The sequence below is a fragment of the Salvia miltiorrhiza genome, chromosome 6 (genome assembly GCF_028751815.1).
Source record: "Salvia miltiorrhiza cultivar Shanhuang (shh) chromosome 6, IMPLAD_Smil_shh, whole genome shotgun sequence".
Taxonomy (NCBI): domain Eukaryota; kingdom Viridiplantae; phylum Streptophyta; class Magnoliopsida; order Lamiales; family Lamiaceae; genus Salvia; species Salvia miltiorrhiza.
Window position 1 is genome coordinate 14,553,830 of NC_080392.1, and position 10,904 is coordinate 14,564,733.

Here is a 10,904-nt window from a genome sequence, read left to right on the forward strand (position 1 = left end):
ACCACGAGAGGTACCAAGGGTACGAGGAGGGCAAGATGAAGGACGGAAAGGTGGACTGATAAACATGCATTTTTACCTCTTGGTGTGTCATATTTGATGTTTAGTTATTTGGATTTTGTGTGTTTGATGGTTTATTTGAGCTTATATTGGTTTATGGTCAAGAACTTGTTACTTCCTTGTTGTTTGAACGAATTTTCAGAAATAATGAAGCAAAATTTGGAAGAATTGGCTTAAATACAAGTTGTAGTTTGTCTCGAGAGAAGTTCGTGAGCATAAATAGATCGTAAATCGGAGTTCGAACGAGAGAGAATGAGCCAAAACAAAATCGCTGCGCAAAGTTGTCAAGATTTCGGCGCCGCATGCGGGCTGGGCGCGTAGTCGCGCCTCGGGCCGCGTGACAGCACAGATTTAGCGCGATTTTTTTTTAATTATTTCGGCTATTTTTCGATCCTACACGGTTTTGACCTATATTTTGAGACCTAGGGCATATAAATACTCCCCAGAAACATATTGAAAACAACTTTTATCATATTCTACTTTTCTTGAGAGCTGAGGGAGACGAAGAACGGAGCCAGAGCAAGAACTGAAGAACGCAATACCCTAACCATATACATAAAAAAATACCCCCTGTATGAAACTATACACTGAAGAACGCTAACCGTGTATAGAAGAGTTTCTTTATAAAATTATGATAACCAATTTCAAAACATGTAATATGTCATCTATAAAACATAAATTATAGAAGGAACTAATTAGAATCACAAATTTTACAATTGTGTCCTTATAAATATAACCGTGTGTGTTCCACGTACCATAGGCTTTAAACGTGTCACCTAGATTAGTTGCGATTTTACGTATTATTTACCCAATAGTTTATCCTAAATAATAAAATTATTATTCCAGAAAGGTTAAATCATCAATATAACACATTAAATCATGATTGAGTATAACTATGTACTATAGAATATGCATTAAAATTAAATAATTTACGTATTTCATATGTAGTTTTTATATAATACGCGACTTCAAATGCAATTTTATTCTACTTGAAAAACCATGTACAAAATCGTCAAATTTTGAGTGATTTTCTTTGTTTTCTTTACCATCTACGATATTTTTGTTGATGGGTTAAAACAAATTGTAGGAATAAATTGAATCATTTATTTGATTCCATAACAACTTCTCTTACAACTAATGAATGCGAATTAAATGTGAGTTGTGAGTTGTGAGTTGTGATTTGTTTCAGCCGAAAAAATGAGAATGTCAAACAATTATTAATGGCTCGGTTTTTAATTTAGGCGGTGAAAAAAGAATATGTCAACCGAAAAAGAAACAAATATTAATGGAAGTTTTTTATAATTGATTTAAAAGAAAAAAAAAGATATATTCATAAAGAAAATGAAGTTTTAAATGACTAAGTCAACATCACTTATTTTTTTAACCTGTAAGAAGGATATTTAAGACTTTAACTACAAAAAATGACTATAAAACTCATACTTTTTTAGTTATGATTAAAAAAAAAAAACTTGTACTCCCTTCGTCCCAACTTTTAGTATCCAACTTTTCTTTTTTGGTCGTCCCACATTTTAACATCAATTTTTAATTTTAGTAAAAGTAGGTGGGACCCTTACTCCACTTTAATTATTTTAACACTCACATAAAAGGTGTGACTCTTATTCTACTCACAACACACTCAACTACTGTGTCACTTTCAAATTGATACTAAAAGTTAGGACGAAGGGAGTACACTTTACCAAATAAGCTAGTCTTATACCCATTCCGTCCACGATATCGTTTTCACTTTTGTTATTTTGGTCCGTCCACAATACCTTTTCCACTTCCATTTATAGTAGTATGGTCCACAAACTCCACTCACAATAATAATGGAACCCAAACTCCACTCACAACAATACTCATTACTATTCACCACTTTCTTAAAACTCAATGCGGTCCACAAAGTAGAAATGATATCGTGGACGGAGGGAGTACATTACTACTATATAAATTTTAAACCTGTTCGAACAATAATCAACATGCTCAATAGAACTTTCTCTATTTTTTAATGTTTTGTTATTTATATTATTAGTTTATATTTTTACTTAGACGAAAAATAAATTATTGCAATGTTCGGGTTATTGAGATGAGTTTCGGCCTTTTGGCCATCTTTTTTTGCTGCAAGTTTCCTTTGGGCTTTTGCGGCTGGTACACTCGGCTTACATGGCTGGGTTATAGCTTGACTCTCGTTCAAGTTTTTCTCCATGCACCCGGTGTGCATTGTTTCATGGTGTTTTGTGTGGGAGGCTGGGGGCTGGTGTCTGCCACTATCTGTCCAGTGGATGGTGGTCGTTGGTTTGATTGTTTCAAGAGCTCCTGCTTGGTCGGGTCTTGTTTGCAGGCGGAGGTGTTTTGCCAGAGTTGTGCACGTCAAAGACCTCTCTAGGTCACCTCTTGCTCGCGTTGGCTTTGGTTTTGGTACGGGGTCTGGGCCGTGCTTGCATGTGGTCGGCTTTGGAGACGGAGGGCGGTTGCCGTGCATCTCGTTGGGTGGTGCTTGAGATTTTGCACTTCTTTGTGTCTTTGTTGGTTCTGCGTTCCAGCTTGGTTTCGTGTTGTTGCTTACTTTTTTTCTTTTCTTTCCTTTTTCAGGTGGCTAGAGTCGGGTTTGTTTAAGGACGACTGTTAGGCTGGAGTTCTGAAAACTTTCATTTTCGCTCTTCCACCTTTTTTCTTTTTCGTCTGCTAGACGAGCACTCTTTTTTCTTTTTACGGTTTTTCCTTTTGGGTTTTCCGTAAAAGGGTTTTAATGAGGCTCGTCCCTTAGTCTACTTTTTATGTGCTTTCAAGGGTTTTCTTTAGATTTTTTCTTTTTTCTTTTTTTATATAATCACATTTAATAAAATCAATTATTGCAACAAGTTTTATTTATAAATTTAAAGAACTTCAAATATTTAGTTGGTATTACTATATGAATTTGAGAAAGTTTTATTTATAAATTTAAAGAGCTTCAAATATTTAGTTGGTATTACTATATGAATTTGAGATGATAAGACACAATTAAATTACTTTTCAATTGGCTTTATAACTGGTACGAGTATATAGAAAAACTTTTCAAATATATAATTTTTTAAAAAAATGCTCTTTAAAATTTTTTGATTTCTTTTATTACAATTTTACTTGTCTTCTAAATTAATTTTCAATAAATTGTCTACTATCACATTGAAATAAAATATTAATTTATTTTTTTAATTCGAACTTATAATTTATAAGGTAATTTATTCCTCCTCTACAGTTGATAAATTACTCATTAGTATTCTAAAAAATGATAAGAGTTGGAGCAACAAAACATGAGTAATCCATAAATTTGTTTGATCAATTATTCATGTGTAGCAAGGGCAAGATCGTAAATTTGACGAGGTCTGCATCTGCCGAAATAAAACAGCTCACTCAGTCACTGACTCACTCACTCTCTCAACGGCACTTTCAAAGCTTCTCAACAGCCTTAACCAAACTGCATAGTTTTCATCGAACCCTCACGCATATTTACAAACACCATCTCTGCACATCACAATTCACACATCGCAGCACAAGAAAGGATTTTTTCTCTCTCTCAGAGCATTTCAAGCGAGGTGAGTGAGAAAATGGGCTCGTTGAATGTGGGTTCTACTGTGTAGATTGATCTGTTTCTTTACACTGTGTATCTGCATTCTTGGAGTTTGTTTTCTGTCTTTTTTTGTGGATTATCTCTCGTGGGCCGTTATTTTCTCGTTTTTTGATTGTGAGTGTTGGGTTTTTATGTTTTGTGCCTACTGTTGGAGGTTCACTGAGGAAGACAATTTTATGCGTTAATTTTAGTACAAATGTATGTTGTGATTTGGTTGTTGAATATGTAAACTATGTGAATCTTTTGTTTTACTGATTGATCGATGGATGAATCAAGGGTTTAATTCGTTTGATGAAGCTGCAGTTTTTGTTTGTGGAGAGTAAGGACATTGATAGACTAATTTAATTGTGTATTTTTCAATTTAAATAAAATACTACAAGATCAAGATGTCGTTTTTTCTATCCCAAAATGAGCTATAGATGTATTGCTGATGAAATTTGATAACACTAGAAAGTCTACTCTCAGTTTGGTTTTGATGTTTATGTTACCTTGTTATATATTTCCCTCGGAAAATGTAATGTAAAGTGAAGCTGACTCTTTGAACAACATTTACAGCATCCTCTAACTTAGAAGGACATGGCTGCGACAGCAACTCGTATCACACAACTTTTGGTTGCAAAGCCTTGCGTTTCTGCTTCCCACCAAAGTTCTAGATCGAGCATAGCATGTTTTGGTAGTGAAACCAAAGGCACGTCCTGGACAAAGCTTAGGAGTTCGTCGTTTTTACCTGCCACACAGACATTCTACAAGACCTGCCACAACAACGCTTCTAAACCTCAAAGGCATGCTGTAAAAGCAATGGCTGCTGGAGGTGATAAACAATCTTTGCCAGGATTGCCCATTGATTTAAGAGGTTGGACCCTTATTTTCGTAATGCCTATTTTGAAGTGGTTAAAATTTATATGTGCATTCTCCTTGACATTTCTATTTCATGCTTATCACGCACGAAGAGGAGTTTGCTGCTCATATTGATGGATTCTCTTTGTTTCCAATTACGAATGATTCAAGCTAGCGAACTAGGTTAATTACTAGCATATGTTGCATTGTGTGCAGGGAAGAGGGCATTTATTGCTGGTATAGCTGATGATAACGGGTATGGATGGGCAATTGCAAAATCTCTTGCTGCTGCAGGTGCTGAAATTCTTGTTGGGACATGGGTTCCAGTAAGTATTTGAACTAAGTGTTTCAGCATCGTTTTTGACTCTCTGAAATTATTGTTTATTACTAATGAACACCAACTATTTTAGGCACTAAATATCTTTGAGACCAGCCTACGACGTGGAAAGTTTGATGAGTCACGCGTGTAAGAAATAAATCTCTCATGTCTGTCAAGAAATACTTATCTTCCTTTGCTTTGTCTATTGACCATCTTGGGATATTTTTATTTTAGTCTGCCAGATGGTTCTTTGATGGAAATTGCTAAAGTATACCCATTGGATGCAGTTTTTGACTCTCCTGAGGATGTTCCTGAAGACGTAAGAAGAATTTATACTTTTGAGTTAAACATGTTGAATTTCTCCTATATACTAATTTATTTTTACCACGGTGCAGATCAAGGCAAATAAGCGCTACGCTGGCTCTTCTAATTGGACTGTGAAGGTCTTTCCATTGCACTTTCTTCATCTTTTGTTTTCCCATAAAGAAATTACTACTTATTACTGTAATTATTTCTTAAGTGCTTGAGGAGGATTCACCATAGTATATAGCATGCTACATGCTTTCTCGCCTCAAACAGCAAATGAAATCAGAAGTTGAACCTGAACTTTTTGCCCTATTAGCAGATACGATTAGACCCTTAGTCGTCTGTCCTCAAAACTTTCAAAACAAGAAGTTTGAGTTGTCTCACTTCTCGGGTCTGTTTAATAATTGTGTTATTTAATAATTAGTTCGCTTGACGAAACCAGTATTGTATTGTCTTGCAGGAAGTTGCTGAGTCGGTGAAACAGGATTTTGGCTCCATTGATATTCTTGTGCATTCACTTGCCAATGGCCCGGAGGTGATTATCTCATTCGCCCTCCTTTTTCTGTCGTTTACTTTTTTTAGTTGCTTGAAGTTACCATCTATCTTGAATCATGTAGGTTACTAAGCCTCTTCTTGAAACATCAAGAAATGGTTATCTTGCAGCCATATCTGCATCAAGTTATTCCTTTGTTTCCCTTCTCAAACATTTTCTTCCAATCATAAATCCAGGTATGTCACATCTTTTCCCATATAGCTTTTAGTGTGCTATCATAATGCATGCTTTATACTGCCTTTTATCCCGTTAGGTGGTGCAACGATTTCTTTGACGTACATTGCATCTGAGAGGATAATACCAGGGTACGCATACCCTTGATTTCTCGTGTGCCATATGGTTTCAACTACTTCCTTTCTTGGATTACATTGTGCCTTTCTTGCAGATATGGCGGTGGCATGAGTTCTGCAAAGGCTGCTCTCGAGAGTGACACACAAGTTAGTTCTCCAATTCTTAGTCTTCTCTTATTCATTTTCTTACACCATCATGATGTTGTGACAACTATTCACTCACTTTTTTAGGTCCTTGCTTTTGAAGCTGGTCGAAAACACAATGTGAGAGTCAACACCATATCCGCAGGTAATTTGAATCAACGGTCGGTTCTAGTTGATTTAGTACTTCAGTTCCGCACACTCTATAGTTACTCGTTGACATGTTTCAGGCCCGTTAGGAAGCCGGGCTGCAAAAGCCATCGGCTTTATTGACATGATGATCAACTACTCATTAGAGAATGCACCCTTGCAGAAGGAGCTTACTGCCGGTGAGTTAGTTTCTTCTCTACATACACATACACATACACATACACATGCAGTTTTCTTTTAGAAAGAGTGTGTTTGAAATCCGCGAGCTTCATAGAAACGAGAGACATGGCGATTGGAGTGTGGTAGGGCGTCTAATTGTTGTGTTTAACCCTAATCTCAACGTTTGAATTGGACAGATGAGGTCGGAAACACTGCTGCTTTTCTGTCTTCGCCTTTGGCATCGGCCATCACTGGAGCTGTTGTTTATGTCGACAATGGACTTAACGCAATGGGAGTTGGAGTCGACAGTCCCGTTTTTCGGGATCTTGATATTCCAAGAGCCCCAAAGAATTGAAGATCTGCTGCATTCAGCACTGTGACATTAAAAAGACTTGATTTTTAGTTTTGATCTTCCAATAACTGTTGGGAGGCTTGCACTTCCAATTTCTGGGTTCAGACTCCAGAGAGAGAGAGAGAGATGCTTGTTTCTGTTTTTAGGAACAGTTAGTGATTTCTGCGAAAAATATGTTGTACTACTCTATATTTATGATCCAGCTGAATTTATTCCAGCAAATTGTTTCACTATCCACATATACATAATAGTATTAATTTGGGAAATTCGACGAGTTTGTGACTAATGTTAATGAAATTGAATTAAAAAATCGTTTCTAAGTATAGCATGCCATGGTATTGCATATTATTGTAAATAATCAAATTATTAGGCATACCACAATTTTGACATATAATGTTTCACGGTTAACTCTTTCAAAATAATAAAGATAAATTCTTTTATTGCTCAGTTATGCAACATAGTACTATATATTACTGATACCCCTAGATGTCCAAATTTGATAAAGAGTACTTTATGTATCTTTCCAATAAAATTGCTGGAATAATTCTCACTACATTTATATATCATACTCAACTAAAAAGTACTGAGAGAGTAGCTTTTTTCTGAAATTAAGCATAAATAATTTATGGTTGCATTTTTGGAAGGATGGAAATAATCTTTTTCCTGTGCATTTCAAATCGTAACCAAAATATTCAAACAATAAGAGACGCACAATGTTTTAAATTTAAGGAAATTTTTAACCGAGATTTGATAAATCAAATTGATCCGAAATATTTTGAATTTGAAATGGCTGAATCAAAAAAATTGAAAATCGTATACTTAACCTGTGATCACACAAATCATTATCTCAATTTTACCCCTAAGATTCCTTCAAATAAATCGCATACACACATCTCAAACCTTATACTCTCAAGGGCAAAACGGCCCCTCTACATATGACAAAATTTGCAGAGTAAACAAATCAGACCCAATTTCTCTTCACTCTCTCACTACAAAACAGAGGTGCAGCTGAATTGAGAAATAATCACCCAGTTCAGTATGAAGGCATCAATCAAATTTAGGGAGGAGCAGAGGCCACTGCTGAGAGCTAAAATCCCCATAAACATTCTCAATTACCCATTTCAATCGGGGGTTGTCGCCGGAGAATCCAAAGAATTATCGCTGAATCTCAGCACCTACTTCGAATCTGGTCCTTCCCTCAAATTCGCCTACCGCCCAAACGATTCAGAAAGCCCCTTCAGCTTCATCTTCAAGACTGGAATCGGGCATTACGGGTCGCCGATCCGAAGCCCTCTCACCATGAGCGCCGAGTTCAACGTCATCGGCTGCGAAAACCCTAGCTTCTTCATCCGGTTCAAGCCCGATTTGGGCGATTTCTCGGTCAAGAAACTAATCTCTTCCGCCATCGTCAGGAAATTGGGGGGGAAATCGAACCCTGGCGCCGCCGACGAGGGGAATTTCGTCAAAAATGTCGCCAGCCTTTTCCCGGCTGTTGAATCGAAGGCGGCGGCGGGCTGGCTGGTGAACGGAATAGTCAGAGGCACGGACCTGACCGCCACGACGGCCCTCCCGTTGCGAGATTGCGCGATGATTAATTTCCGGTGGGGGCTTAGGGTTCCGCGGAGTGGTGATTACGACGCGTTGGGGGTGCAGCGGCGGACTGATCGGGCGGGTGGGTATAGGCTGCCGCAGCTGGTGATGGACAAAATTGGGATCGAACACGTGGCGAAAGCGGATTCGAAGCCCGGGCCCACCGAGGAGTACGGCAAGCTGGCTGGGGCGTGTTTGGAGGTGAAGAAACAGCTCGAGGTCATTCAAGCTGAGAATGGCTCCTTGAATAAGGCGTTGACCGATTTCAGATCGGATTTGGCCGCCGGGAAAATGGAAATCGTGCCCCAAGATCACCGGAATATGAAGGATTCCGGTGCCGGAGGTGAACCCAATGAAGGATTGAAGGCTGCATAATCTTGTTTGTGAAGTGATTAATGCATGCTTTATTTAAGGTTTTTGTTGCATTTCAATTTCATTGATATACTAAGTGAAAGTATGTTAGTTTTGTTTAGGGTTTTTTGATTGGTGCTAAAGATTATGTGATGGATGTGATTGTGTAAATTTCTATGCTTTGAGAAAGATTTTGGATGATTTTCATGCATGTTACTGTAATTTTGTAAATGGTATTTGAGCTTCCTTCCCAATCATGAAAGATCTGCGATAAGGAGTTCTTCTGCGTAGGACAAGAGGTTAAACAGGTCATTAAGGTTATGTTTTAAATGGGCACATTTTCTAATTGGTTTTTGCTTCAGATTTAAAAAATTGATTTCTAAATTTATAAAGTTTCATTTTTATCTCAAATTAATCTGATGATCAATTTTTTCTTACGCCCGCGCCAAAAATGACGCCGTGGCACATTTATTACATGTGATAATAAAAATAAAAATAAAAAATCCACATAATCATCTTTCTCAACCTTCTTCACTCCCAAACCCTAATTTCCCATCTCTCCATCCGCCGCCACCGCCTGCTGCCCCCTACCTCCACCATCACCATTTTCCCTCATCTCCACCACCACCACCTCTATTTTCCCAGTAGACCTATGAACCTTTATCTTCTCTGCTCTACCCACAATGCATGGCTTGCCCAACTAATCTCCTTTGAGCCACCTTCGGAGGTCCCCATCCAACCCCATCCATCCCTCTTCCCCCACAATTTCCGTCGCCTCGCCCCCCTCTTTTCCCCACGATTTCCACTGCCTCGTGCCCTGCAAACCCTCCTCCTTCATCGATCCACTGTCCTTCACCCAGAAAACCTTAATTTGTCATCCTCACCAGATTCATGTGAAGCAAGGCGGCCCTAATTTCTGAGATCCGGCGCGGCGGCCTTGTGAAAGCAGCAACCCTAATTTGGGGATCTAGAGTTTTGGGGAAAAATGGGAGGCGACACCGCTGTTTTGGTTATAGAGGAGAGTCGAGAGTGGACACCCAGTTTCTATTCTCACTGAGAGAGAATCTGCAACACCCCAAAAAATGATGCAATCTCGCGGAACTTCTTCCTGCTAGCCCGCTTCTTGGGGCTGTTGAGGGCCGGTGGTGATAGCAACAGGGGGCGGCGCCGGCGGTGGTGGGGGAAGGGGAATTAGAGTTTGGGGGTAAGGGGGAAGAAGAAAGGGGGATTTTTGTATTTTTTTTTAATTCCACATGTAAAAAAAAAATCCAAGTTTCATTTTCGGCGCGCCACTGTGTAATTTTCAGCGCCACTATATCATTTCCGACGTCCACATAGGAAATTGATCGATCACCGAACAAATTTGAGAGGAAAATGAAACGTTATGGATTTTGAAGTCGATTTTTCAAATCTGGAGTAGAAACTAATTTCGGGAAAACGTTATAAATTTACAGGCAATTACCCCTTTATAAATTGAGGCAAATAAATATTATTTTAAAAAATGTTAAACCATCATCAAAAATTCATTTTAAAAAAATATTAATAATACTGCAATATTTTTTGTTAAAATAAAAAGTGAGAAAATGCGGTACAACAACGGAATGAGATTCATTATTTCACAATTTTATATGCGTCACTATGTCTCATTCTTATATCTATAATTTTACAAATATTTTTTTAAAAATAAAATTTATTATTATAATACTATGAATTATATTTAATTTTTATTCAATTTTTTTTAAGTACTTCATTCATCCATGATCAATGTTCCATTTTTTTATTTTTTTTGCAGTGTTTGGGAAAGTATTTGTATTTGGTTGAAGATTTCTTGCCCCTCCTCAACTTCTTTAATGGATTACTTTATTGAGTTTGTGAGTTTGGGCAAAACAAAGTTGAAAAGGTTATATTCAACATCATTTGGCAGTGTGTATGTTGGAAGTTATGAAAACCCAGGAACGAGAAAATATTCAAAGAGATGAGCTTGGATGCTGCGAAAGATGTGGATGAGAGTATTATTTGCATTTGGAGATGCGTCAAGGCAATGCTTCCTAGTAAATTTTGCTATTCCGCTCATGAGTGGTTCTCTGATCGTATTTGTTCTTTACCTTCAAGTATTCCTTAGATTGGGGTGGTGTTTTTTTCTTTTTTCTTGATAGTATGAGCCTTGCTATGAATCTGTTTTGTTTGGTGCTCTG

The 10,904-nt window shown here is 37.7% G+C and overlaps 2 protein-coding genes across 2 annotated transcripts; both read left to right on the forward strand.

The window, feature by feature from the left end:
- Positions 1–3,370: 3,370 nt before the first annotated feature.
- On the forward strand, positions 3,371–6,990 carry LOC130988883 (enoyl-[acyl-carrier-protein] reductase [NADH] 1, chloroplastic-like). The gene is made up of 13 exons (XM_057912850.1): positions 3,371–3,626; positions 4,217–4,514; positions 4,715–4,824; positions 4,909–4,964; positions 5,052–5,136; positions 5,213–5,260; positions 5,584–5,658; positions 5,741–5,852; positions 5,930–5,981; positions 6,062–6,113; positions 6,198–6,255; positions 6,338–6,436; positions 6,614–6,990. Exons 2-13 carry the CDS (start codon positions 4,238–4,240, stop codon positions 6,769–6,771), a joined length of 1,182 nt encoding a protein of 393 aa, XP_057768833.1. The 5' UTR covers positions 3,371–3,626; positions 4,217–4,237; the 3' UTR covers positions 6,772–6,990.
- Positions 6,991–7,616: 626 nt separating this feature from the next.
- Positions 7,617–8,910, forward strand: LOC130988884 (uncharacterized). Its single transcript, XM_057912851.1, has one exon. It carries the CDS (start codon positions 7,807–7,809, stop codon positions 8,731–8,733), a length of 927 nt encoding a protein of 308 aa, XP_057768834.1. The 5' UTR covers positions 7,617–7,806; the 3' UTR covers positions 8,734–8,910.
- Positions 8,911–10,904: the final 1,994 nt, after the last annotated feature.

What these genes read in the sequence shown, in the direction of transcription:
- LOC130988884 (XM_057912851.1), top strand. Translation starts at nt 7,807, where the DNA reads ATGAAGGCATCAATCAAATTTAGGGAGGAGCAGAGGCCACTGCTGAGA.
- LOC130988883 (XM_057912850.1), top strand. Translation starts at nt 4,238, where the DNA reads ATGGCTGCGACAGCAACTCGTATCACACAACTTTTGGTTGCAAAGCCT. An exon ending in CACTTGCCAATGGCCCGGAG is followed by an intron (nt 5,659 to 5,740) that starts GTGATTATCTCA and finishes TGAATCATGTAG; the next exon opens with GTTACTAAGCCTCTTCTTGA. An exon ending in CTCTCGAGAGTGACACACAA is followed by an intron (nt 6,114 to 6,197) that starts GTTAGTTCTCCA and finishes TCACTTTTTTAG; the next exon opens with GTCCTTGCTTTTGAAGCTGG.